The sequence below is a fragment of the Grammomys surdaster genome, unplaced genomic scaffold, assembly GCF_004785775.1.
Source record: "Grammomys surdaster isolate TR1022 unplaced genomic scaffold, NIH_TR_1.0 209, whole genome shotgun sequence".
Classification (NCBI taxonomy): Eukaryota; Metazoa; Chordata; class Mammalia; order Rodentia; family Muridae; genus Grammomys; species Grammomys surdaster.
Genome location: NW_021604654.1, coordinates 1,708,541 through 1,735,509, shown reverse-complemented (window position 1 = coordinate 1,735,509; position 26,969 = coordinate 1,708,541). Strand labels below are relative to the sequence as shown.

Genomic DNA, 26,969 nt, shown 5'->3' with positions numbered 1-26,969 from the left:
TCTTGGCATCCCGGAGGAACACACATGGAGGTGGAAGGAGAGAACCGACTCCACTAGATTTTCCTCTGACCTCTATGCATGTGCTGCCGAAGCCCTAGATAATAACCCCCCCCTCTCTCTCTCACACTCACACACACACACACACACACACACACGGGGCAGAGACAAGTAGATCTCTCTTGGAATTGGAGACCAATCTGGTCTACTGAGCCAGCTAGGGCTGCAGGCGTTAGACCCTGTTAGAATACACACACCCCCAATCACTCATATACACCACATACACACACCCCACATACACACACAATCACTCACACACATCTACATTGTTTTCATCATGTAGGCAGGATGTTTTGGGGTGTGGTTCAAGTTCACAGGGGACACACAGGATGATTAGAGTAGGGGTCAGTGTGCTCCTTGGAGACCGATCTGCTGGCCCTTTTGATGCTGGAGAAGAACGCGGGAGTGCAGGCCCAGCTCCACCCCGGGGCCACACCCCAACAGATCAAGGTGTCTAAAGTTTGAAGGCGAAGTTCGCGGCCATCTGCAACTTTTAGCCTCTCAGGCTAAGGTTCCAAGCATCTGCTGCAGTCTCGGGTTCTAGGGAGGATTCCCGGGACTTGGATTGGCTGGAGCCACCCCATCTCCCCAGACTTGCCGGACATACACTCACACAAGTGGGCAGACTGCCCAAGAACCTCAACAAGGGACCTGGGCACCACCCATGGGGAACGTGGTGAAGATGGGGGTTGCCCTGAGCACTGGCGTTACCCATTAGGGTCGCCTCAACTTCTTCTTTTTTTTTTGTTTTGTTTTGTTTTGTTTTGGTTTTTCAAGACAGGGTTTCTCTGTGCAGCCCTGGCTGTCCTGGAACTCACTCTGTAGACCAGGCTGGCCTCGAACTCAGAAATCCGCCTGCCTCTGCCTCCCGAGGGCTGGAATTAAAGGCACCACTGCCCGGCTCGCCTCAACTTCTGAGCTCACATCATGCCTCAGTTTCCCATCTTGCAAAATGGGACCTCAGAATCCAGTACGCTACCGAGACGAACTGGGTGGACTGAGGCAGGGGCTTCACTGAGTTGGTCAGAGGATGGCTCTCCTTTCCCTCGCTCCTACGTGGGGGTCGTCACGGTTCCTCGCATTTCCTCGAACGCGCGCGCAGCCCAACCCCGTGCTTTTGCGCCCGCAGCACCCCCAAACCCCCGCGTCCCGGCCCCTGCAGATCTAGCCGCTCCGGGGTTTTTAAGCCCATTTAAGAGTCGTGGAGCCCCAGGACGGGAAAGTTTGGGTAGCATAGTGGGCGGAGGTTCCAGCGCCAAGCTTGGCTTATCCATCTCACGTTCCGGGTGAAACCAGGAAATGACCAGGTGACTTTCCGCTCAGAGGTGGGGTGAGGAACCTTTTTTACTCTTCGGGATTCCCGCGATGGGGCTCTCGCAACCCCGCCCTCCCGCTCGCGTCCTCTGCGGCGTGGGCTGCGCCATGCACTTTGCGCACGGTCCCTAAGATGGGGGCGGAGCGTCCCTCAGTCCGGTTTCCCCCTTCCTTTTATTATTTATTATCATTTAAAGGGGCCGCGACCTGAAGTTTTCCGTCCACTCTGTGGCGGCTCTCCGGCTCCCCTCCACCTCCTCCCACCGTGGACGTCCTCAGATTGAGTTGGAGAGGGGGGACCCCGGTGTGGTGTCCTGGGAAAGCATAGAAAGGGGGACCCTGGAGAGACACCCACCACCTCCTGCGTCCCCGGGGCTGCTGAATCACCGGCGAGGTATTTGCATCTGAGAGCAATTTGTCACACGGCGATTCGTCTGCTGGGTGGGGGAGGGGCGGGGCGGGGGGCCGGTCGCGCGCGGAGACCTCGTCCCTATCCGATCCAGACGGATGGAGATGTAGACAGACGCGGCCTGGAGATTCGGTGAGGCGGGTGACCCGGGAGCCAGGAGCGTGCACCGGGCACCAGGGGGAGGCCAAGGGGGAGAGAGGCCACTGGAGGCCACCAGCAGGCTGGACTCTGGGCTGGACTCCGGGCACCCGGGCATGCGCCCCCCGGGCCACCCCGAGCGGTAAGGCCTTTTGCAACGCGCTCCAGCGATCTCCCCTAAAGGTGGCAGCCTAGGGCACCCTGGAAACCCGACAATTGCCGGGTCTCCAAAGTTAGGCAAAGACGCGCGCGTAGAGGGGTGCAGGGCTGAGTAGGCGACTCGACGGAATCAGAGTTGGGGTGGCTGTCGCGGTTGTAGATCTTGGAGACCTTTCATCCGGTACGCGAATGCGCGGGGGTCGCGAGTGCGCGCTGATCGCTGGCGGAAGGAAACAGACCCGGGGTGTGTGTCCGTGTATATACGCGCGCACAGAGGACTGGGGGCTGCGCTCTGGGGACATGGCTTTGGTTTTTCTTATTAATTAAAAAAGATGTTTGGAGATAGGATCTCACAGTGTAGTATGGGCTGGCTTAGAACTCCGCTTAAAGCGCAGACCAGCCTGAAACTCGAGGCCATCCCCCTGCCGCAGCTTTCCTTTCCAACTGCTAGGGAAAATCCCAGGCCAGGCGCACCACCACGCCCTGATGCCTACAGTTCTTTTTCTCTTCCAAACCAGTGTCCAGCAGAGTCCACCTTTCCCCCCACCCATTTCGTTCCCTAGCTCCAGTGTGCCACTAGGGTCTCCACTTGCCCTGCGGGGTGCGCCGATCCAGGTCCCTCCCATAGGGTCCCAGCCCCCCCCCAGCCCCCGGACACAAAAGAGGGAGCAGGAAGCGCGGAGTGCGCGCGTGTGTGTCAACTCGCAGCGGGTTTGTCAAATATCTTCCGTTTTTTACGACTTGGGCAGCAGGGTTCCCCCCACCCCCACCCTGGAGCTCGCTCTTTCCAAGAAGCCTTTGAAATACCGACTCCGTTGGGGGGGGTTGTTTGTTTGTTTTGTTGTTTTACGTTTGTCCTCTGACTGGGGTGTGTTTTTGCACACGTCTCTTGGTCGGGGGGCACGGTGCCTTCTTTCCCAGCCCCCTCCCCGCTCCTGCCCTTCCCCCTCCACCTCCCTGGGAGGAGAGAGGGGCCCCTTTCGTCACCCTCGGGCCCTGGCCTTGCACAACTCCAAATAACCATGTTTTGCAAGGCCTGGCCGAGCTGGTGACCTCTCTCTCTGTCTCTGTCTCTGTCTCTCTCTCTCTCTTTCTCTCTCTCTTTCTCTCTCTCTCTCTGTCTCTCTCTGTCTCTCTCTCTGTCTCTCTCTCTTTCTCTCTCCCTTTTCCTCTCTCTACCCCTCCTGCTTCCATCTCTCCGTTCCTCCCTCCTTTTCTCTCTCTCTCTCTCTCTCTCTGACCTGAGGCGTGGAGGTGGAGGGGATGAGGGTGTGGCTCTGGGTCTAGTCCCCTCCCCAGCCAGATCCCCCCTCCACAAACACTAGCTACCACGTCCTAGTAGACCTTCTCTCTGAAAACATCATAAATTGAGGATGGGGACAAGGACAAAGGGCTGGGGAAGGGGGCTCTAAGGATGGGCAACATTAACTTAGGGGTACTGGAACCTCTGGAGGGTGGGGGGATGTCTGGGCCTGACCCAGGGACAGCTTTGGGGTTCCCATCTGCCCCCCTTCACCGCTACCAGCCCAACCAGTGGAAGCCTATCCTGCTCCCCTCCCCCCACCCCTCAACCAGGAAGGGTCATTAAACCAAACAGGCCTGGGAGGGGGGTCGGGAGGCTGGGAGAGGGGCTTCCTCTAGCTTTTTCCTTGTTTGTTCCCCTACCCCACCCTCAAAGAGGGGGTGTCACTTTCAGCATTTCCGTAGAGGGGTATGTTCAGCAGGGTGGGGGAAGGGCCAGAGATCAAGCCAGACGTTGTCCAGAAATGTCCCCTCCAGCAGTTCTTGGGTCTCATGGGCCAGGGTGACCAGCAGCCACAGGGTGTGGAGGGACTGTGAGTGTTGACAGCTGGGCGGCCACTCTTGTGTCCAGGCCTCCAAGATTTTCCTGTCTCGGGAAGCCTAGGCTGAAGGGTGACTCTTGGCTCCCTTTTCTGTTGGGGACATCCACCTGCCAGCATTCTGCTGGAAGCTCAAGGTTTGGGGTGAGCAGATATCTAGGGAGGGGGACCTTACAGGTCCCCGTTCTCCTTGAAGGTCTTGAGAGTCCTGAACTGCAGCGGTCTCCTTACTCAGGAGAGCAGGTGACCAGGACGTCCTCAGTGTGAACAGCCAGGAGCTGTCTGCCTTCCTCACACACTGGGTTGTTGGGGTCTTTCCAGGGTTTCTGTATGCATAGACTTCTGAGGTTCGGGTGAGACAGAGGGTGCAGACTCTGTCTGCAGGGTGGACTAAACTTTCCCCTGCCCTGTGGTTCCTTGATCTCAGGCAGTTTGTGTGTAGGCCCCAGCCTGCTGGGCACTGTCCACTGTCTTATTGGTGACTCATGTGGGGATCGAGTTGTGGTCTGGGGCCAGGTGGGACCTGGATTCTGGTGCTGGCTGAAGGGAGGCCCAGAAGGGGTCCTGGCAGGGACACATGCTGTATTCTGGGACATTTCCCCCCTTGGAGCTCCACAAACTAGTGATGGCAGACCTGTGTCCTCTGCAGAGAGCCTCGGGCTGCACAGGACACGCAGATGACACCTGCTTGGTTCCCAAGTGTGAGGCAAGGGGGCACTTGTACCATCCTGGTGGTACGCCAAGGCCCAGAGGCCAGCTGAGGGACATCTGAGAAAGCAGGCTGTGAGCGGACACGTTTGTCCACCGCTCCTACACAGTGGCTGTCTAATCTTGGCCAGGGTTCCTCGGGTCCCTCTGGGCTAAGCAACATTTAGAACTTAGAGCCAGAATCCAGAACCCAGAGGGACTCTGCGGTCTAGAAGGGGGTACGACCAATAAGAAAGCAAGAACACCAGGCCCCTCCCCCACTGCTCTTCTTATGGGACAATAACCCAAGGTGTCCCTGGTGGACCTGACCAGAGGGGACCCAGAGATTCCCTTAGTGTCCACTGCAGTGACCCTGGTCCTGAGGAACCTGCAGATAGGCAGATGGGAGTGCGAACCCCAAGCAGGTGCGAGCAATTCTCCCATCAGCCTTTGCTGTCGTCTTCTGGGGCAGGATGTGTCAGTGGGGTACAGGTGGAGTCTGACCTCATCTCTTGCTGTGTTCTCCCAGGAGTCTGCAGGTGCTTGAATGAGCGCGACACCAGCCTCTGCCCCCAGGTGCCCGACGTAACAATAAGGATCCCACTGGTCGCTCCTGGCATGCCCCACCAGCTTTCAGCCTGAGTTGGCAGCCTCCGCCTCTGCCAGCCGCCACCCTGCACTGTTCCGGCTCCCCCGAGGGTCCCACGCTGCAGTGCGGCCAAGACCCCTCCCCGCAGGGGCCACCCCCACCAACTGCCCCTGGTGCCCGGGGTGGCCCGGCCCGCAGGGCCATGAAGCTTCAGGCTGTGATGGAGACTCTCATTCAGAGGCAACAGCGTGCCCGGCAGGAACTGGAGGCTCGGCAGCCTCCACCACCCCCACCACCTGAACCCACTGGTGTCCGGGCTCGGACCGCCATGACAGAAGAGGACAGGGAGCCTGAGAATGCCCGGATGCATAGGACGCAGATGGCCGCCCTGGCTGCCATGAGAGCCGTCGCCGCCGGCTTGGGACATCCGTCCTCTCCCAGGGGCTTTGAGGACAGGCCTCCTAGCTCCGAGGACGAAGACACAGCCCGGGAAGGCACTCTGAGTTCACCTGCCCTGCCTGGAAGTGGCCTGGAGGGACCAGGACACACCGAAGGAGATGGGCATTTGATGGACGTGGGCTCTGAGGATGACATGTGAGTGTTAGGGTTGGGGACAGCGGCGTCTAATCATGGTGCATCTGAAACGTGGGAGCCAGTGAGGGTGACGGGACGCTGCATGTCCGAGCAGGTGTTTGCTGAGTGCTTCTGTGATTCCTTGAGGGTCTGCTGTACTGCTATCCCGAGACTCAGAGAGCTTTGGGGTTGGGCCAAAGGCTGCCAAGAGCATTAGGCTGGGGTGCCATGGGGGAGGAGGCCAAGTTTGGATAGAACGTGACTGAGGAGTAGATGGAGAACCTCACTCAAGTCTAGTGCTGGGAGCCACATGTGCAAAGGTCCTGGGGCAAGAACCTTTGGGAAGATGTTTTGGGGACCCTTATAGGAGCTTGTTCGGGGGTGAAGTAAGATGTGGACAGGGTCCCACTTGGTGCCCTGAGAGGTCTTGTGGCTGCTCAGCTTGTCTGCAGAGGAAGAAACTAAGGCTGGGGCCGTGGGTGGGCCTGTCCCTGCCACTGAGGCATGGTGGTGTCTGGTGTTCTCCTGATGACAGGGTGCCCTGTGTCCATTCCAGGAAGCCCAAGTGGGAAGAGCAAGAGCTGGAAGAACTGGGGGAGGAGGAAGAGGATGAGGAAGATGAAGATGACTTTGAGGAAGAGGAGGAGGAGGAGGAAGAAGAAGGTCTGGGTCCCCCAGAGTCTGCCAGCCTGGGCTCTGCAGGCCTGTTCACCCACAAGACCCCTCTGGCTCAGGCTTTCCGTGGGGATGGCGGTCCCAGGATGCTGAGTGGCCCTGAGCGCCTGGGACCTGGCCCGGCTCATCCCAGTCATGTGGCTTCCCAGATGCCACCACCGGACCACGGAGACTGGACATTTGAGGAGCAGTTCAAACAGGTAGGCCATGTGCTTGGATCCAGCCCCTGGGGGGGCCTTTGATCACCCCACAGACCCCAGGAATTTTGACTTGGGCACTGCGGGACTCTGGCGAGGCCCTGCTTAGACCCTGTGTGAGGCTTAACTTCGGGAATACTGAGGGGTTCCGCCTGGTCCTCTCCAGGAGAAAGGTGGTTTGTGGGTGTTGGGGGATGGCTCAGTGGATAAAGAGCTCTTGCTGTGCAAACAGGAGGACTGTGTTCTGACCCTCAGCACACATATAAAAAGCCGAGCGTAATACCACGTGTTTTTGCAATCCTGGTGTTGGGAGGTGGAGGCAAGAGGATCCCTGAGGTTTGCTGGCCGTGTAGCCAAGCAGTCAGTGAGCCCAGGGTCAGTGAGAGATCCTGCCTCAAAACCTAAGGTGGAAAGGAACAGAGGGAGGTGCCCAGCACCCAGCTCTGGCTCACATGGGTGTGGAGTCAGCCTCTGAAGAGCTCTGAGGATCGATAGCGTGTGCTGTGGGCCTCAGTGTCCAGAGGGCTAGTGTCCCAAGGCAGTGCTGGTCCAGGGTGTGGCCAAGGGACACTTGGTGGCCACAGAATTGTGAAGGTGCTGGAGCCAGCAGGAGCCAGTCACAGAATCTTGTGGTGGACAGTTCCAGGGGTGCTGGTATTGGTGGACTAGGTGGGGGGGGCAGTCTGTGGGACCCCCACACAGGCTTCCCGGGCCTGGGAGGGGCATGGAGGAAGCTCAGACTGCCCCAGCTCTTCCCTGCAGGCAGCCACGCTGGAGGAAGTGGTCAGCAGGGAGCCTTTGAAGTCAGTAGGCCGATGGAAACCAGATGGTTGGCCTGCCGGGCTGGGGCCTGCATTCCAGCTTGGCCAGCTGGCCCAACGACCCCTGAGTGTGTGGCCTGGGAGGAAACCGGCTGCCGGGCTGGCTCCAGGGCCAAGTCCTGTGTGGGCTATGAGGTGGCCCCAGAGGTGGCTGAGAGCTCCTGATACTCCCCCGGGACAGAGCTGGTCAGACTAGCTTCAAGGGGGACCTGAGCTCTGCTTTTGGGTGGGGCCTGAGGTCCCCTTCAGAGACCCCTTCCAACTGAGGCAGAAGACTAGAGATGGGCGTCCCTGGGGAGCCGTTGAGCTGAAGCACCATGAGGTCTCAGGTTGGGTTAGGACTATGGTACTTGTGCAGCAGGGCTCAGTAAATACCTTGTGCTGGTGGCACAGCCATGCAAAGGCCCTGGGGCACAAAGAATAGTTTCGAGGAACGGAGAGAAGGGCTAACCTGTGCCCTCGTGGGACCTGCTGAGACAGGGCTTGGGCTGGGTGGAGCAGCCTTCCATCTCTGCTTCTCGCCCTGGCTTGCTTAGATGTGTGTTGGGCAGCCTGCCAGCTGACCTGTCAAATGCATGTCACTGCTCCTGGGTGTGACTCAGTCCCACCCGAGGCCCAGAGTTGGCTGTGGGCTTCAAGACTGTTCCCCGGGTTCCCCGGAGATCCTCAGTAAACACACTGCACAAACGTCTCTGTGCTGGGCTGGGTTGTGTAGGCTCCACCCTGCTCTATGCTTGTCTCCCGGTCTAACACAGAGGCAGCCCGGGCCATCCTGGAATGTGTCTTACTAAGGAGTTGGGGGTCTGTCGCCCAGTAGGGGCCTCGTGCTGTGAGTTCTCAAGGTCTGTGCAGGTACTGGTGTAGCCACTTTGAGGGCAGGTTACACCCATTACTTTTCCTGACTTGCTCACTGCCCGGGATTTAGCTCCCTGCAAACCCCAGTGCCAAACAAGTGGGACATCTCTCTTCCACTATGTCACAGCTGGCCCAGGGACTAAGACCAATCTGAGACTGCCATTTATGGTTAGAGATCCGTGGGTGTCCCCTGTGCATGCTGACAGACCCCAGTGCTCCTTGCCGGCTAGGCATTTAAGGGCAGCTGGACCCCCAGTGCAGTGAGACAAAGGAGGGCCGAGAGAGCCATTGTTGGGATGTTCTGGGGATATCCTGGGCAGAGTCAAAGGTCATGCAGAGATACAGCCTGTGAGGGGTTTCTGTGCAGTTGGAGACGGGAAAACTGAGGACACAGAGTAGGAAGCTCCCTGTGTTATGGGCCAGCTGGTCCTGTAGGAACCAAGATGGGACGGATTTGGGGATGATGAGCAAGCGCCTGCTGGGACTGTTCACTGTCTCTGTGGAAGGTCCCACGTGCTGCCCTGCTGGCCTGGCACCTGTGCAGTCTGTGTCAATAGTGGTCCAGCCAGCTCCACAGATGTCAGCCCCAGGCCCGGCCTGTGTTGACTCTGGCTTCTGCCCCACTCTCTTCCTGGCACGTGGCGGTGCTGGCTGCCTGGGCCCTTGGCACTGTTTCCGTGTCTTCCTTCCCAGTCTTGGCCACGGCTGGCTTCCACCAGCTGAGCCTAGACAGCTGGGATCCACCCTGGGCTGTGGGTCTGGGGAGGGGACACGGGCTGAAGTCAGTGGCTGCGATTAGGATCTGGGTCTCCTGGCATTGGACACCCATCCTGTAGCTTTCTTGTCCCCATATGGCCATACCCGGGCTCACAGTGGCTTTGCTGGGACTTTTCAAGCAGCCAGTCTTTTGTGAGTTTTTTGTTGTTTCTCTGAGACAGGGTTTCTCTGTGTAGCCCTGGCTGTCCTAAACTCAGTAGATGAGGCTGGCCTTGAATTCACAGAGATCTGCCTGCCTCATCCTCCCCCCTCCCCTACTGCTGGGATTAAAGGCATGAGTCATCAGGTCCAGGTGGTGGTGGCTGTTGTTGTTGTTGTTGTTGTTGGAGAAGCCTCTTGCTGTGAAGGTCAGGATGTTCCCTGACCTGAGCCTCCTGAGTCCCGGGATAGTGGGTATGTACCACCATGCCTGCACCACCACGCCTGCACCACCATGCCTGCACCACCACGCCTGACTTTTTGCTCCTCACAGATTCAAATTTATGACTGAATGAAATAACTGTAAAGTTCTGAATGTTCTGGTTCTTCCATCTCTACCCCCACAGCCTGGTCACTTGTCAACTACCCAGATCCCAATGTTCATGCCCCTGTTCTGGGCACTTCCTGTGGCAGAGGGCACAGTGTCCTCCAGGCTCTGCCCTGTCAGAGTCCCTGCCCCTGTGCACAGCCGTGTGATACAGGCTGTGTGGGTAGACTCTGTGCGTTCGTTGCATCCATGCTGGACACTGGGCTATTTGCCCCTTTTGGCTTCCGTGGGTTCGTTCTTGTTCTCTTGGGCGTGTGTCTGCAATGAAATTGCTAGGTAGAACAGCAATCGGATAAGTGCCTGTTAGGAGTTCTGTGGCCGGCAGCTGACTGTCTCCGTTCCCCATGTGTGGGGAGGGCCCTGTCCCTCCACATCTACTGCCCTCCATTCCCTGCAGAACCCAGGCCTGATGTCAGAAATGGTCGGGGTGTGTGCCTGTCTTCCTCAGCACCGGAGAGGTTGAGGCAGGAGCATTAAGGAGTTCATATCATCCTGCCCCCAAGAGTTAGGAGCAGGGGGATCACAAGTCCACAAACTGAGTCCAAAGAACCTGTTGGAAAAGAGAAAAAGTTAACGGGCTCCTTATCTCATCTACAAGGAAGGGACTGTGGAGGGAAACTGAGGCACAGGATGGTCATAGTTCCGTGCAAGAAGGACTGGCTGCCTCCAGCCCTCTTGAGATTCTGGCCCAGGATGGATAAAAAGAACCTGGTGACAGCAGGGTTTTAGAGAAAGCCGGCAGCCTCACCGAGCCTCATCTTCCTTCACAGAAACAGTGAGTCCTGGCAGGTCAGGAGTCAAGCATCCCTCCCACAGGTACAGCTCAGGACCTGGTGCTGTGGCCCAGGCTGGCTCAGAACTCTCCATTCCTACCAAAATCTCCTGAAAGCCAGGGTCTCAGGCATACCCTCTCCCCTTTCTTCCTAGCCTTTTAAAAATGTTTGCTTTTGTTTTTCACATTTGTTTGTTTGCTTTGTGTGGGCGGGGCCTGCATGTCGCAGTCTCCATGGATGTCAGTGAACAACTCAAGTAGTCAGTTTTCTCCTTCCTTCCTCTGGGTCTAGGGTTAGGAATTGAGCTTGGGTCACAGGACTTGGCTGCAAGCTCCTTTGCCCTCCGAACCATCTTGTCCTCTCTCCCTAAAGTCTACTTTGACGTCCAGGACACTGGACAGCATTCTAGTATCGAGGGATCCCAAGTGTTTAGAGAGGCCTCCGGCCTGAGGGCAGCTGCTGTGATTTTTCCCTGCCCTCCCCCTTCATACAGGGAGAGGGACTGGAGCCAGGTGCTGGAGGTGGGAGCTCTGGGCGGGGCGGACAGGTCCGTCTGCAGTCACCTCCCTCACGTGTCTTTGTGCCTGTCGCCTGCCTTGTCTGCCTCGGGCAAAGCCTTCATGGCTACTGAGAGTGATAGTCTCCAGCACTGGTCACTCACGTGACTCTGCCTCTCCTGCTGTAAATGACACTGTGAGCCTCTGGGGCCGTGTGGGGTGGGGGCTGGGGAGGAGGTGGGCAGATTGTTCCCTGTCCTGCCTAAGGCTGGACAGCAAGAAGTGACATAGCAGTGGGGCTCTGTACAGTGTGTAAGAGTCCACTGATAGGCAAGAATGGCAGGGTCTACTTCTTAGACATTCTAGAACATTCTAGGAAACCAGAGTTAGACTCAGTGGGGCAGTGGAGAAAAAGAGAGGTACTGGGTGGATTTGGAGCCAAGGACTGGAGAGGCCAGAAGGTGAAGGGTAGGCTAACATTTTCTGAAGCGAGGGGTGTGCCGGGCAGACCCAGGCCACCTGTGTGATGGCCCGGAGGTCAGACTCCAGATTCTGATGGTGGCAGCGTCACTGTCTGGGGCATGTTTGTCTCTGGGCTGCCAGCCAGTTTTGGCGGCCAGCTCCAGCCCAGAGTGTTCCTGGGGCTCAGGAGTCTCGGGTGCTGGGGAGTCAGGGACTGGAGGTGTTGGGAAGCCCCTGGGCAACCTCATCAAAGCTCTTGTGGCTGCTGGCGCCGAGCCAGAGAGCTGTGGCAGGCACAGGAGGGTGCCTGCCCGCCAGCCCTGGCACCGCGCCCCGACCCGTGCCAACCCCCGGGAACTGCGCTGAGTCAGCCGGAAGAACCTTATCTGGTCCCTGTGCCGCCAACTCGGCCACCAGGTCACTGCCGCCAGCCAGGCTCCCCACCCTATGACCCATTGCCAAGCTCTGTCCTGCCCCACGCTTTCTAATAACACACGCCATGGCAGAGGGAGTGGTGTCCCAAAAGCTGCCGCCCCTAAGAGGGTGTGGTGGCCACATCTGCACTGGGCATGGGACACAGCAGTGACAAGCTGGCTATCACAGCTTCAGTGACTGTGGCCTCAGAGACCCAGGGCCACGGCTTCTGTGACTGTGGCCTTAGGGATCCAGGGCCACGGCTTCGGTGACTGTGGCCTCAGGGACCCAGGGCCACATAGGGAAATCTCCCAGAATCTTTGTGCCTATCCCTTGGCCAGTTGTGGATGTGTGCTCAGGTGTGTCTGTCTGTCTCTGCGTCTATGTCTCTGTGTAGGTGTGGGGTATCCATGTGTTGTTTGTCTATGTGTGCATGTGTGTGTCTGTGTGTGGTGTGTCTGTGTGTGGTGTGTCTGTGCATATGTGTCTGTGTGGTGTGTATCTCTGTATGTGTGGTGTGTCTGTGTATAGTGTGTATGTCTTTGTCGTGCATATGTGCAGTATGTCTGTGGGTTGTGTATCTATGTGTCTGTGTATGATGTGTCTTTGGTGTGTCTGTGTCTGTATGTGTGATGTGTCTGTGTGTGGTGTCTGTGTGTGTGCATGTGTGTCTGTGAGTGTCTATAAGTGTTTCTGTATGTGTGTGTCTGTGTGTAGTGTGTACATCTTCTAGGTGAGCAGAGCCCACCCTGCTCTGAGAACAGGGAACTGGAAAGAGACTGTTAACTGTCACCTTGCAGGTCATGTGGTCCTGGACACACACAGATCAGCTGCTGTTCATTGGGCCTGTACCGGCTAGGCTAAGGCAGTGCCTGTGGTGACTGAGGTACAGATAGAGCCAATGCTGGGTCTTCTATGCCAGGCCAGCCCCAGGCAGGCCTCTGCCTGACTCCTGCCTCAGTTTCCCTACTTGTCACAAAGGCCTGTTCTCAGGGGACCTGTCAACTCCTATAAACAGTTGTTCTTAGCCAGGGAGGGATTGTAGGCTGTAGCAGACATGTCACTTGGAAAGCCAGCTCAGTGTGGCCCCTGCTGGCTGTCAAGCATGACCAAGCCTATCCATCCTTAAAACCAGTCCAGGACTGGCCTGGTGCAGCCTGCTGGGTGGCACACATGGGGTGGCCATGGCCCGCCCCTTCCTGGCTCGCCTGGCTGCGCACGGCCAGGGGACAATTGGGGGTCACAGGGTTAAACGGTAACTAATGTGTCCATTGAAGGCCCTGGTCTGGGGACACAGCCTTGCCCCGTGGTCAGGGCCAAGCCAGGGTCTGTGGGTCTTTGAGGGGGTGGGTGGTGGGCTGGTGGGGTCATCAACCCGACTAACCCTGGAGGCTGCATCCCATCACAGGCTCAAATGTGCTGGAGGTGCTGTCGGACCTGCACAGTGCCTGCCACTCATAAAAGGGGCTTGTGGCAGGCCCCACACCAGAGCCCTGTGTCCCCGCTTCACATATACCCATTCTAGGCTCAGGAAGTGGAGGCAGGAGGATTGCCATTTTGAGCTGGGCTACACAGTGCTTCTCATAACACCACAGACAAGGGAGCTGGGGCTGGGGCTCAGTGGGTAGAGCACTCACTGTGCAGGCTCACAGTCATCCCAGTGGGGGTGGGGGCGATGGGGGATGGAGGAAGGAGGTCAGGGAGCTGGGATTGAGTCTCCAACCCGGATTGGCTGCTCAGGAGATGGCTGAATCTCAGGAGCAGACTTCCTGGGTCCTCGATACGCTCCGTCTGCCTCACGTGTGTCTTGCTTGAGTCCTAGTCAGGCCTTCTGTGAGCCTTAGTGGGTCACCTGTTATATACTGTGGAGTCACATTCAAGAATCCTGCAGTGACGGCACATGCCTTTAATTCCAACACTTGGGAGACAGAGGCAGGTTTCCCTCTATGAGTTCGAAGCCAGCCTGGTCTGTATAGCCAGGGCCAGAACAGCCAGGGCTGTGAAGAGAGACCTTGTCTAAAAACGCAGAAGTACTCTGCTATAGGAGCCCCTGTGGGGTGCACTGGGGCAGGCAGACAGGGTGAGCCAGTCTACAGTCATTGTCTCTGTGGGGTGGGGGTGCTGTCTGGGGGAAATGGGTGTGTCCTCATGGCTGGCTGAGGGGAGCAGCTGCGTTCTCAGCTGTGTCCAGCATCTCCATGCAGTCTGGGTACATCTGTGGCTTTGCGTGTAGCAGTAGGAGGGGCCAATCCAGAGCTGTAGGCTGGGCCTGGGATGTTGCCGTATCAGGGCCAAGTTACAGGAGGCCGGCGTTTGTCCAGTCCCCGGGGTGTGCTGGGGGTAGGGGTGTCCCTCACCCACCATCTTGTCAGCCCACCCACCTACCCCTTGTGACTCCAAGGACACTTCTCAGCCTCACTCACTCACTCCTTCCTCCCAGCCTCAGTTTCTCCTCCATGAAATGGGGCCGACATCCATCCAGAGCACAGTTGGCTGCTGTCACTTGGTCAAGATCTTAATGAGTGTGTGTCTGCCTCCACATCCGGCTCCATAGCAGAAGCACAGAGCACGAAGTGGATGCCAGCTGTATTTCTCTGGGTTCATCTGCTCTGTTGCTAATGTGTGACAGGAAGTCCCTGCAGTGGGAGGTGGACATTTGGAGCTACCACATAAGGCTGGATTCCACCTGTTCTTAGCTCACAATATGGGGACCCTCCAGCAGTACCGCTAGATGAAGGGTGGGACCCCATTTCTGTCTTAAGGCACAAGCTTCAGTCTGTCTAGACCCTTTACAGCTAATGAAGGGATACCAGTCCCCAGGTCCTGTCCTGATAATCCAGTGAGACAGCCAGGTTCACACTGGTCAACAGGGAAGTCCCTTCTGGAATTTCAGAGTCCTTACAGGGATACAGCTGGAGAAGCCAATCACTGCAGAATTCTAGGCGGGGCTCCACCCTGACCACGCCCCAGCCCCTCACTGGGGGATTCTAGGTGGGGCTCCACCCTGACAATGCCCCAGGCCCTCACTGGGGAATTCTAGGCGGGCTCTGCCTCCAGCCACACGTTCAGCCCTCACATGCACATAGATGCTCTTCTGGATTTTGTGAACCTTCTGCATTGACCTCCCCAGTAGCTGAGATCAACAAGTTACGCCACTGCGCTTGGCTTCTGATCCTTGAACCTTTGGCCACAGGCTCCGCACTGCGGCATTGCCCCTTAGTGGCTCTCGTTCAGTCTCTTGCTTTTGAAGTATTGGGCTTCCATGGGGCTTAGGGCCGGCTTCCGCAGTCAAACTTGTTTGCACTTTCTGACAGGTGCCTCTGTTTTAGCCATTGCCTGCCCAACTTCTGTGCCTCAGTTTCCCAATTGTGAAGCAAGCTAGCACTGAACAGTTTTATTCCCCGACCTGGCCGTCTCCCTTGGGCTTGACCTTTGCTGGGTACATGTGTCTTGTCACCAAGCTGGGAACTCTGGGCACAACTCCCTTCCTTCGCAGGAAATGAGGCTGAGGTTCCGAGGTGGCCCCTAATCAAACCTCCCTGTAGCCAGGAACCCAGGGGCCGGCATCTGCGGCAGCCACCCCTGTGGTTCTGAATGGTCATTTCAGAAGGGCTATTAATATCTACCTCATGAGTGAGACATCTAGTGTGCTCTGAGGGGAGAGGGGGCCAGCCTCTGCAGGGGGCAGCAGAACAGACAGATGTTTGACCCAGCCCAGAATCACTTCCCCAATTTCCTAGGAGCCAGAGCTGTCCCCCAGTGCCCACAGAGCTGACAGGAAATGAAAGAGCCGGCTGGCCAGCTGGGAGGGGAAGCCCCTAGCCCTCAGGTGCACCCTGAGGCCACCATGTGGCCAAAAGAGCCCAAAGAGAGCTGGCCACGACATATTCACGATGGCCTTGCTGAATGCAGAGCGCCAGGCTCTTCTCCCTCACACTACTTGGCACTCCTGTCCCTCCAGGATCAGTTTCTGGGAAGAGACCAAGCATCTGTCTTATACCCTGACCACGCCCTCAACCCCTCACTGGGAGATTCTGGAGAGCAGGGGCTGCACCCCTGTTTTACATCCCAATCCTCTCTCTTCATTTTGAAATGGGGTCTCACTAAGTTACCCAGGGTTGCTTTGAACTTGCGTCCTCCTACCTTGGTCTTCTGCATAGCTGCTGGCCTGGTCCTTGTGTCTGGTTATAGTGTACATATGATGTTATCATTGGCCGCAAGGCCTCAGTAATGTCTGTAACACTCCTTGGGTTTCCACATATGAAAATAACAGCCCCAGACCTTCACCTTGACACCCTGTGCCCCAGCCGCTGTGCCCCGTGCCCGCGGGTAAGAGGAGAGATACACAGGACAGCCGGTGGGGGAGGCACTGAGCCAGTGCCCACCCATTTCGTTGCCATCCCTGGGCCTCACTAAGCCCCTCCAACAAGGTCTCTCTCTGTAGCCCTGGCTATCCTGGAGCTTTCTCTGTAGACCAGGTTGGCCTCGAATTCAGAGATCCTCCTGCCTCTGCCTCACCAGTGCTGGGATTACATACAGGCGTGCCCCACGGCCACCCTGCTGACGTGGTTTCTTAACAATGCCGTCTATCTCAGGCATTTCTATGACTTCGACTTTTGGAGTCAGTACTATGTGGCTAGTACCCAGCATCCTCTCTGGCCAGTACTTTCCAACTGGAAAAAAATATTCTTTTTATTTTATTTTGTGTTTTGAGACAGGGTCTGATGTAGCCCAGGCTGCCCTCAAATTCACTATGTAGCCTAGTATACCTTGAACTTCTGACTTTCCTGGCCTCCCTGTGCTGGGAAGGAGCTCAAATTTGTTTTGAGATGGGGTCTCCTTATGTAGCCTGGGCTGGCCTGGAAGTCATAGCCACCCCCCTCCCTAACCCTCCCCCATATAAGTTGATAGCTGTGCACTGCCACATCCTGGGTCCCCATGGAAAAGTCAAGTGCCCAGCTGGTCCTTGGTGTTCTGTTACTGACAAATCACCTCTGCCTCAGTTTCCCCAAGTGAAGAATGGGTCCAGGTAACTCCTGAGCACTTGTCAGTGGCAGGATGGAATGGGTGTGTCTGCCCAGGAGGGTTCGGACTTCCCCCACAGAGCTGAGTCATTTGGTGCCCAAGGCCTCACTGCAGTGGGGAAAAGGGCTTAGATGAAGGACCAGACAGTGCAAAGGCCCTGGGGCCCAGCTCTGTAAAGACACCCAGGAGGCCCATATGGCCAGGCATGGTCTCTTCAGGAGAGGAGACTCCAGTGACAGGGGACAGCAGGGCCTGGCTGCCAGGGAGGAAGAGGGGACACGTGCAGCCCAGTCCTGAAACTCGCAGAGTTCTGAGCCCCTCATCCCTGGGCAGCTGGAAGAAGGAAGTCCCCCGATGGTGTTGGGAGTTTTATGCAGGCTAGGGAGGAAACTCACAACCATTGTATCTGTGTGGCTTTATAAAGATTGTTGAGGGTCATGTCTTATCCAAAGACACAAAATTGTCAAGATCCTCAAAGAATGTGGTAAGGATAAAGGCTCCAGCAGGCCAGAGACAGGTGGATAATAGATGCTGGGATATTACGTAGCCATGAACTGGACTAAAGTCCACTACACTTTCCAGGGTGAAGGGAGCTGAGAACACCGTGCTCATGAGAGACCCAGACACAAAAGGCCACACAGTGTGGAAAATGCCCTAGCCAGCCCAGCACAGAGTTGAGAAGTGGCTATGGGGGTGTCAGAGGCTGGAGAAAGGATGGGGTGACTGGTCCTGCAGACTGTGTTTTTGTTGAGTTGTGGAATGTTCTGGAAGTAGAGGTATTTGATTGTAGGTTATCTGAGATTTATATGTATGACTTCCCAAAAAAAAAAAAAAAGTGCTGGGCAGTGGTGCATGCTAGTAATCCCAGCACTCAGGAGGGAGGGGCCAGCCTGGGCTACACAGAGAAACCCTGTCTCGAAAAACAAAACAAAAACAAAGAAACAGACAAACAAAAAGAGTAGTCAGCGCTCTTAACCCCTAAGCTGTTGCTGCAGCCTGTTTGTTTTTGGTTTTGCTGGGATTAAAGATGCATGCCTCCCAATCTGGTGAAAGAAAGCCCTTTTAAGAACTCCTTACAGAGAATGGATGTGCACTGGGAGACTCGTGTGGTCATTTATTCCTGCCGAGCAAGCAGAGACTCCCCAGGGTCTTCAAGGTCCCTTTGTCTCCAGATGGCTTTCCTGGGTTCCTGCTCACCTGGGGGCGGGGGCTGCTGACTCAGATCTGATCACTCAGGAGAAAGCAGTTCAGTCCCCACAGCAGGTGCCAGTGTGGGTTGGGGGGGGGTTGTCACCTGCGGCCCCAGCACTGCTGGGGAGAGGAATGGGGCAGAGGGCCAGCCTGGGCTACATGGGTCCCTACCTCAAAATAAATAAAACCAAAAGATGCCATCTGCCAGGTGCATGCCGCCTTTCACAAGGTTCTGGAGCCTGGGGGCTAAGCTGAGTGTCAGCTTAGACCAGAGTCAGTCTCCGTGTGCCGCTGTTCCCCAAACTGAGGGAGTGCGGGGAGTGTCCATGCTGGGGTTGGGTCTTCGTTCCTGGGGTCCACCCTGCCTGGCACCTGTCCCAGGTGTGGCCCTGTGGACTTTGGAGCCCTAGGAAGTCAGTAGGGGGCCTGGGCTGCCACAACTTGGGGAACAAAGGTTTTCTCAGGGGACACACACACACACACATGCAGAACAGTCTTTTTTTTTTTTTTTTAAACGGCTGGGGACAGCCAGGGCCCCTTAGCTCTGAGGACACCGCCCTGGGCCCCTGTGGGAACGGCCCTGGACGACCAGGTGTGGCCAGAACAGAAACCTACAGATGGGATGTGACCATGGGCAGCTGGGCCCCAGGGCCAGCCAGGTCTGGAAGGGTTGGTGCTGGCTCAGGCCTGTCATCCCAGTTTCTCAGGAGACAGAAGCAAGAGGGTTGCCAAGAGTTCCAGGTTAGACCCTGTCTCAAGACACACACACACACACACACACACCAGTCAAAAAGTTCTTATAAAGGAAAAAAAAAACCACAAAGACCTCCCTTTTGGACACAGCACAGGGTGATCCAGACTGTAGACAGGTGCCATTTCTCACACTAAGGAACTGTTAGTTTACTGTGAAGGGGAGGTAAGGAAAGGCAGTGCACACTTAGTAAGTGCCTGCTGTATGCCTCTGTATGCTGAGCTGAAGTGGTTGGGAGGGGCCAGGACCACACCACAGGGAGTGAACACCCACCGCAAGGCCTGAGAAATCATGCATAGTTAATAAACATTTATTAGACACATGCTGTGTGCTCTGTCCAGTTCCAGACAAGAAAAACAGGTCAAAACCTGTCATAGTGCTGGGCTTAACTAGAAGGGGAATCTGGACACTGTCCCCTAGAGCCAGCTCTCCAGGGTGGGACACGTCCTCCCAGAGGGCAGCCAGAAGGAGGGCCAGATCTCTATAAATCCGGGGCTTTTATAGCCTGTCTTTGTTGTTGACCCTCCCCCTACAGACAGCTAGGGGATCCCTGTGGGTCCCCATTTATGGCTTTGACTTGATGTCCTGTCCCTGTAGGCATCCGACCCGGCCCTGCCACCTCTGGTCTTTTGGAATCTCTTATTAGAAGACATCCATGGGGCCCTTCCCTAGTGAGGCAGCTGCACACTGTGCTGAGCCTCAGTTTCCCCTCCCCAAAGGCAAGTGCTCAAGATAGAACTGTTTGGGGTGGTGACTGTTGATTTGAGATAGGGTCTCATGTAGCCCAGGCTAGCCTCCACCTCCTGAATAATGGAATGACAGAGGCTTGTTGCTAAGATGCCTGGTTTATGAGGTGCTGGGGATGGAACCCACCGATGGAGCCATACCCTCAGATGGCTGCTCTTCTGTCTTCTGCCTTGCTTTCCTTCTTTTCTTTTTTTTGGTTTTTCAAGAGAGGGTTTCTCTGTGTAGCACTGACTGTCCTGGAGCTCACTCTGTAGACCAGGCTGGCCTGGAACCCCCAAATATGCCTGCCTCTCACTCCCTTAAGTGCTGGGATTAAAGGCATGTGCAACCACAACCCGGATTGCTTTAAATGAAGATAGGGAAACAGAGGAAGGAGCCTCTAGTGCTGGTTTGTGGAGGGGTCCAAGCCCAAGAGGCTGGACCCTGGAGATTGTCCCATGACCAGGAAAGCATTCTGGGGTTCTAGTCACTGCTCTTAGGTTGAGGGCCTGGGGTTCCCACAGGGCCTCAAGCCCTCCTGTGGGAGGTTCCTTCCTGCCTCTGCAGTGTTGGAGGTTCTATCCAGTCCTCTGGTCACAAGTCCACCCGTCCTCAATCTGCCCATCTGTGCCATACCGCACTCATCTCTTGAGGAAATCAGGTTGCAGTCTGAGGCATTTATTAGGTGCTTGCTATGTACCAGACATGCTCACCCTTGGATCCACACTCTCTGGTGCTGTGTGCTCGTCACCAGAGAAGGCAGAACCCCCTTGGGCAGATGTGGAGGCCCCAGCCGACTCCGGGCGCTTGTGTGTGGCACCCAGAGGCCCTGCAGGGCCCCACACCCTCAGGCAGGCCTCCCTGGACTTAGGAATGTGGGCCGGCCAGTCTGGTGCTGGCTGGCCCAGGGTGGGGTGCAGACAGAGTTGGGCAGCTGGGCAGCTGACAACTGGGCCACCCAGGGCAGAGGCCTGGGCTCCTGGCTTTCTTCTAGGATGGCAGTCTCCCCCATCCATGGTTTCCATTGAACAGATGGAGAAAATGAGTTGGGGGCGGGGTGCGTGCATGTTGCGTGTCAGAAGCATCATAGTTTGGCCTCAGCTGCTTACTGAGGCTCCCACCAAGCTTTTGGAGACCAAATGATGGATTCTGCAGACCCAGGTGTAATTGGTGGTTTCTAGGCCCCCCACCGTCCAGCCAGCCGCATTCCTGGAGGTTAATTTGAAGCCTGGTATTCAGTGGAGCATTCTAATTATCTCCGCCCCACTTCCCTCTGCTTGGCCAGTGAGTCTTCGTGCCCACAGGCACCCAGGGCATAGTCCTGTGACAGCTGCCCTGCATTACCCCCACCACCAACCACAGCCTGGGTGGGCAGAAGGACGCTCAGTCACTCTACACAGGAGACAGAAGAAAGGGAGCCCCCAGGGACCCAGGAGTTGGCAAACAGTAGCTGGATTGATGGACTTGTAAGATAATGCCCAGAGCTTTTAACCCTGGGAGAGGCCAGAAAGACCCTCCCTGGAGCATTGGTTAGTGACCCCTAGATGTGGTAGAGGGGTCCTTCAATGTCTGCAGCTTGGGGTGTGTGGGCTTGGCTGATCTCCTGCTGCTGCCCCCTGTGGTTTGCCCACAGCTCTATGAACTGGATTCGGACCCCAAGAGGAAGGAGTTCCTGGACGACTTATTCACCTTCATGCAAAAGCGAGGTGAGCACTCCCAGGGCTGACGAGGAGCAAGATGTGCTCCCCCAAACTCTGTGACGTCCCCAGCTCCACCTCCACCCAAACTCTCTCTCCTGGAGGGTGGGACAGGCTGGGTCTGGGTCATTACAATCTTCATGTTTTAGGGGAGGAAACTGAGGCCCAAGGATGGTCCGGGCTTCAGGCATGCAGCAGGAAGGGGCGGAGGAGCCCTATGCCAGCCTGGGGCCATCTCTGGGGCCCAGCTTCTGTAAACACATGCTTGCAGGCCTGCCCACCGGAAGGCAGTGAAGGGGTACTGTGGCCTCCTGATCCTGTGGCCCAGCCCAGTGGCCTCTGAGTTAACCCTTCCATGTCGGGGTGTGGCCTGCAGGTCCCTGTGGGTGTGAGGAAGCCCCTGAGCTATCCACAGGGCTCAGCCTCCTTGGGTCCAGCCCTGCTGCCCTTCATGTGGCCGGAGAGATCTCCCCTCCCCGCCTTATCATGCATCCCCACCTGCCCCAGCCCTGCACACAGCAGGAGGCCTCCAGCTGCCTCTGGGCCACAGAGCTGACCACCTCATCCCCACCCACCATAATGGGTCAGCAAGGCAGGAACCTCAGTGCTTTCATGTAACCATTGCACCACAAAGGGCTGTGAAAGCCCGAAGCTAACCCTACCTCCCTCACCCAGTCAAACCAACAAACTCCTCTGTATCCCTCAGAACCCCACGTCACTGCCGCCTCTGATACTTTCTTCTGAGGTATCTGGTAATTAGAATCTGGAATCCAAACCACCATCCCTTACCCTGACAGCACAACCTACTGCCCATGAGTCTCTTCCCTGGGAGGGAAAAAGACCCCGCCCCTTCGTATCAGAAAGCAGAGTCCTTGAGACAGATTTCTCTCAGAATTCATGGGAGATGGGAAATGGGGGGAGGTGTCCTGCCTGTGACCCTACCACTGTCCCCTACCTTTCCTCATCCCGGCCTCAGCCCTCCATCGGGTCCTAGGCTATATAAACTTCCTCCACCAGCAGAGGCTGGCCTGCCTACCTCCTGGCCTCCCTGGAGGACTGAGCTGTGATTGGCTGGGGTGGGTTCAAGATCCACCTCCCCTGAGCACGCCTTGACCCACGCTGGGAGGGGCAGGAGGTGGTTACAATAGGGAAGGGTCTCCCAGTGCTGCCTTGCTGGGGCTGTGGAGTCAGGCGAGGCAGGCCCGAGAGCATCCAGTTCAGTAAAGAGGGTGGGAGGTCTCCCTCTCATGAGACAGATGCATGGTTGCCGTATATGTGGCCAGGGTTGAGGCTGACAGTTGCCAATCTTCCATGTTCTTTATTGAGCACTCACTGTACGCAGGGGCGGGCTCTGAAGCCCCTTCCTCAGCAGGCTGGCAGGGAAGGCCTCCTGGGCCTACAATTTCACAGACAAGAATTAGAGTCCAGCTGGGCGGTGGTGGCACATGCCTTTAATCCCAGCACTTGGGAGGCAGAGGCAGGCAGATTTCTGAGTTTGAGGCCAGCCTGGTCTACAGAGTGAGTTCCAGGCCAGCCAGGGCTACACAGAGAAACTCTGTCTCAACTCCCCTGCCCCCCAAAAAAGAGTTAGAGTCCAGTTAAGGCTGGCCTCTGAGCTGGGCCTGGAGCATAAAATGCAAAACCTCTTAGAGTCTAGACGGGCAGAAAGGTGTAGGGCCCTGTCTGTAGCAGGCTTGGGGAAATGGAGGTGACGTTTTGAGGCATGAAGACGCCAGGTGCAGGTGCAGAATGGATGCTCTTGTTTTTAAAACTGAAAATCCTCTTAGCAGAGCCTTTCCAGCCCCCACTGAAGCCCGCCACACTCTCGGGATGGCTAAGGAGGGAAGGGCTCTGGGGATGTCCTGTGGTTGTTTGGCAACTACTGTTGTTGGAAGCCTGCAGTGGGAATATCCGGGGCCCTGGAGTCTCCTGTATGTCCCCAGGATGGCTGCTGGCCTCTCTCCAACCCCCTCCCGGGCCCAATGAGCAGGGGCTTCTCTTGGGGGAAACTGAGGCTAGCAGGGGTGTTACCCAAGGGTGATGCTACTGTAGAAAGGTTTAGGGAGAGCACATGTGTGGCTACACATTAAGTCTTCTTGTGGATCGGGAGAGGGTGGGGTAACGCAGAGCCCGGGACATGTGACCAAGGATGCCTTCAGCAGCCCTCCCCACCCAACTCGTGTCCCTCAGGTACTCCAGTGAACAGAATCCCCATCATGGCCAAGCAGGTCCTCGACCTGTTCATGCTATACGTGCTGGTGACCGAGAAGGGTGGCCTGGTAGAGGTGATCAACAAGAAACTGTGGCGGGAGATCACGAAGGGGCTCAACCTGCCCACCTCCATCACCAGCGCTGCCTTCACACTCCGGACACAGTGAGTGCCAGGGCTGACCACCCTGTTCTGGGATAGCCTACCACCTCCTCCTGGGATAGCCTATTGCCTCCTTTCTCAAATAGCCCACCACCTACCTACTCCTGAGGTAGCCCACCACCCTCTCTTCAGATAGCCCACCACCTCCTCCTCAGATAGCACACCCACTTCTGACCTGAGATAGCCCATACCCTATGTTCTGAGATACCTCTCCACCTCTGTCCTGAAATGACGTGTTGCTTCCTTGAGCTGGGGCAGGGTGACACGCCCCTGGTCGTCTCAGTGCCATCTTGTCTCCCTGTCCACAGGTACATGAAGTATCTTTACCCCTATGAGTGTGAGAGGCGAGGCCTGAGCAGCCCCAGCGAGCTCCAGGCCGCCATAGACAGCAACCGCCGGGAGGGCAGGCGCCAGAGCTTTGGGGGTTCGCTTTTCGCCTACTCACCCAGCGGAGCCCACAACATGCTGTCCTCACCCAAGCTACCGGGGACTTCCTTGGGCCTTGCCACCAGCACCAATGGCAGCTCCATCACCCCAGCACCCAAGGTCAAGAAAGGTGAGTCATGTGAGGGGGAGGTTACCCTTTTATCTCTCTGGGTAGCCATGGTAAACCCAAGTTAGTATGGAGGAGTTCTCTGTATCCCCTTCTGTTCCAGAGGCAGACATTACTAGTTAATTCCTGCTCTTCAATCCCCCATCTACAGAAGAAAGACATCACCAATCAGGCAATCTTCAGTTCTTTGCCAAGACAGACATGCCTCATGTATGACCTATGTCTAGCTTCTGTTTGCAGAGTTCATTATAACTGAGTTCTGTGTCTCATGTCTACACTAGGGCAGACATTATTAGCTGAGCATTGTATCCCTTTCTAAACACAGCATTGCTAATCAATCATAGCACTGGTCTCTGATGTGTGACAAATATTACTAACTTGTCACTTCTGTTTCCTTCTAAGCTGTGGAGACCTTTGACACATACCAGACCCTCCAGACATGTCATGACACTTTGACCCTTGAACCCCCCTGAGTCTAATGCTAGGTGCCCCAAGCAACTCATTAGTCTTTTCTGAGCTTGGCTTATGTATCAGGTGGGAAGCCGCCTGAGTTCTATGAAGTCCTTGGAAGTCCTCTGCCAGCACAAAGCCCAGGTCCACACGTTCTCAGTGAGGAAGTCCCCACGAGTGTAGACAGTCTCGTCTGCAGAGGCTCTGAACTCTTCCCGACACATACATAGTGCTGAGGTGGTAGCTCGGTGGCTAGAGGACTTGTCTAGTGCGCCCTGGGTGCCATGACAACACCATAGAAGTGAGGTATGGCGGTGCACATCGGTATCTGTCATCCCAGACGTGGGAGGTGTATCAGTAGTTCAAAGTCATCCTTAGCTTACAAAAGTGAGTCTGAGGCCAGCCTGGGCTACATACAACAAACAAACAAACCCTAAAAAAAAAAAAACCTGCTGGGGAGTGTCTGCTTCTATTCACCTTGGTGGCAGCAAAGCCAGCTCTTCCCCAGGCCCCTACTGACCATCTGCTCCTATGTCTGTCTAGAGGAAGACTCGGCCATCCCCATCACAGTCCCAGGCCGCCTACCTGTGTCTTTGGCAGGCCACCCTGTTGTAGCTGCCCAGGCTGCAGCCGCCCAGGCTGCAGTTGCAGCTCAGGCAGCTGCCCTGGAGCAACTCCGGGAGAAGCTGGAATCCACAGAACCTCCAGAAAAGAAGATGGCTCTGGTTGTTGACGAGCAGCAGCGGCTCATGCAGCGAGCTGTGCAGCAGAGCCTCCTGGCCATGACGGCCCAGCTGCCCATGACCGTCCGGATCAACAGCCAAGGTACCACCAGCTCCGAACCCCCGTTCCCATGTGCCAGGCGGAACAGATGCCGGCAATCAGTCAGAAAGGGGAGGAAGCACGGCAGAAACTGAGGCATCCAGGGTTAGCACAGTCCTCTGAGGAACACCCTCTGCCCAGTTGACAATCTGCAAGCTCTAAAGAAATGCTAACATTGATCAGAATCTGTGTCCCGTGGAGCCCGTCGTGGTGGGGGTCGCACATGGTGGTCTGTACCTGTTGTCCCAGCTTAGGTTGAAGCAAGGAAAGGTGAGTCCAGGGCCAGCTTGAGATACATAGTGATGCCTGAACATAAAAATAAGTAACAAATAAAGAACCCCACCGAAAACTTTGAAAAAAGGCCTATAGAGTAGGTAGAGAGGAAGCAAGCCACTCCCCGGGTACACCTCTGACCTACATGGTGAATCTCTTGCCCCTATAGCCTCAGAGAGCCGCCAGGACTCTGCCGTGAGCCTCACCAGTGCCAATGGCAGCAACAGTATTAGCATGTCAGTGGAGATGAATGGTATTGTATACACAGGTAAGGCCTGGGGGGTCCCTCCCACCACTGCCCCAGGAGGGGGAGTCCTCCTACCACTGCCAAGGAGGGAGAGTCCTCCCACCACTGACCAGGAGGGGGAAGTCCTCCCACCACTGCCCCAGGAGGGGAGTCCTCCCACCACTGCCCCAGGAGGGGAGTCCTCCCACCACTGCCCCAGGAGGGGGAGTCCTCCCACCACTGCCCCAGGAGGGGAGTCCTCCCACCACTGCCCCAGGAGGGGAGTCCTCCCACCACTGCCCCAGGAGGGGAGTCCTCCCACCACTGCCCCAGGAGGGGGAGTCCCGACTCTCAGTTTTATCTCGGAGCTTCAGGAGGGGCCATGCAGAGGTCAGAGGGCCACTATGGGAGGCTGTTTTCTTCTTTCAACCTGGTCCTAGTGCTCCAACGCAGGGCATCCAGCTTGGCAGCAAGCACCTTCACCCACTGAGCTGTCTTGCCAGTTTGCTAATTTGCCTCCGTTGGCAGACAGGGTCTTGCCAATGTACTCTGGCTGGTCTTGAACGCCCTCTGTTTCACACCAGTGATCACACCAGTGATCCTCCTGCCTCAGCCTCCTGAGTTGCTGGGATCATAGGCCTGTGCCCCTGAGAAGCCCAGCCCTGTGACACGTTCCTCCCTTTGTCTTTGTCTCAGGGGTGCTGTTTGCTCAGCCACCACCTCCTACACCACCTTCCGCCCCCAGCAAAGGTGGCACTGGCAGCATCGGTACCAACAACACCATGGGTAGCCGGACAGGAGCCAGTGGCAGCACTGGCAGCGGTGGCCAGGTGGGGCTGGCCGGGGTGTCAGCACCCACCATGTCTTCTACCTCAAATAACTCCTTGCCTTAAAGGAAACCAAGTTGCATGGCTGCCCGCCCACCACAGGGACCACACGGCCACACGGGGACCTGGGATGTCAGAAGAATCCCAGTGGGCTGGGCAGATTCCCAAGGAGCCACACTGACGCCAAAAAGGAGAGAGAGAAAAAAAAATATCTATATATCTATATCTATATATACATATAGAGAAAGATAGCTAGACGGAGAAACAGATTTAATAAATCAGGGCAAAGCAAA

At 56.4% G+C, this 26,969-nt stretch overlaps 1 protein-coding gene across 1 annotated transcript; it reads left to right on the top strand.

The window, feature by feature from the left end:
• The first annotated feature begins 1,589 nt into the window (after window positions 1–1,589).
• Arid3a (AT-rich interaction domain 3A) lies at window positions 1,590–26,969 on the top strand. The gene is made up of 9 exons (XM_028771810.1): window positions 1,590–1,765; window positions 5,135–5,788; window positions 6,324–6,642; window positions 21,091–21,163; window positions 23,345–23,528; window positions 23,834–24,081; window positions 25,072–25,353; window positions 25,793–25,891; window positions 26,546–26,969. Exons 2-9 carry the CDS (start codon window positions 5,397–5,399, stop codon window positions 26,740–26,742), a joined length of 1,794 nt encoding a protein of 597 aa, XP_028627643.1. The 5' UTR covers window positions 1,590–1,765; window positions 5,135–5,396; the 3' UTR covers window positions 26,743–26,969.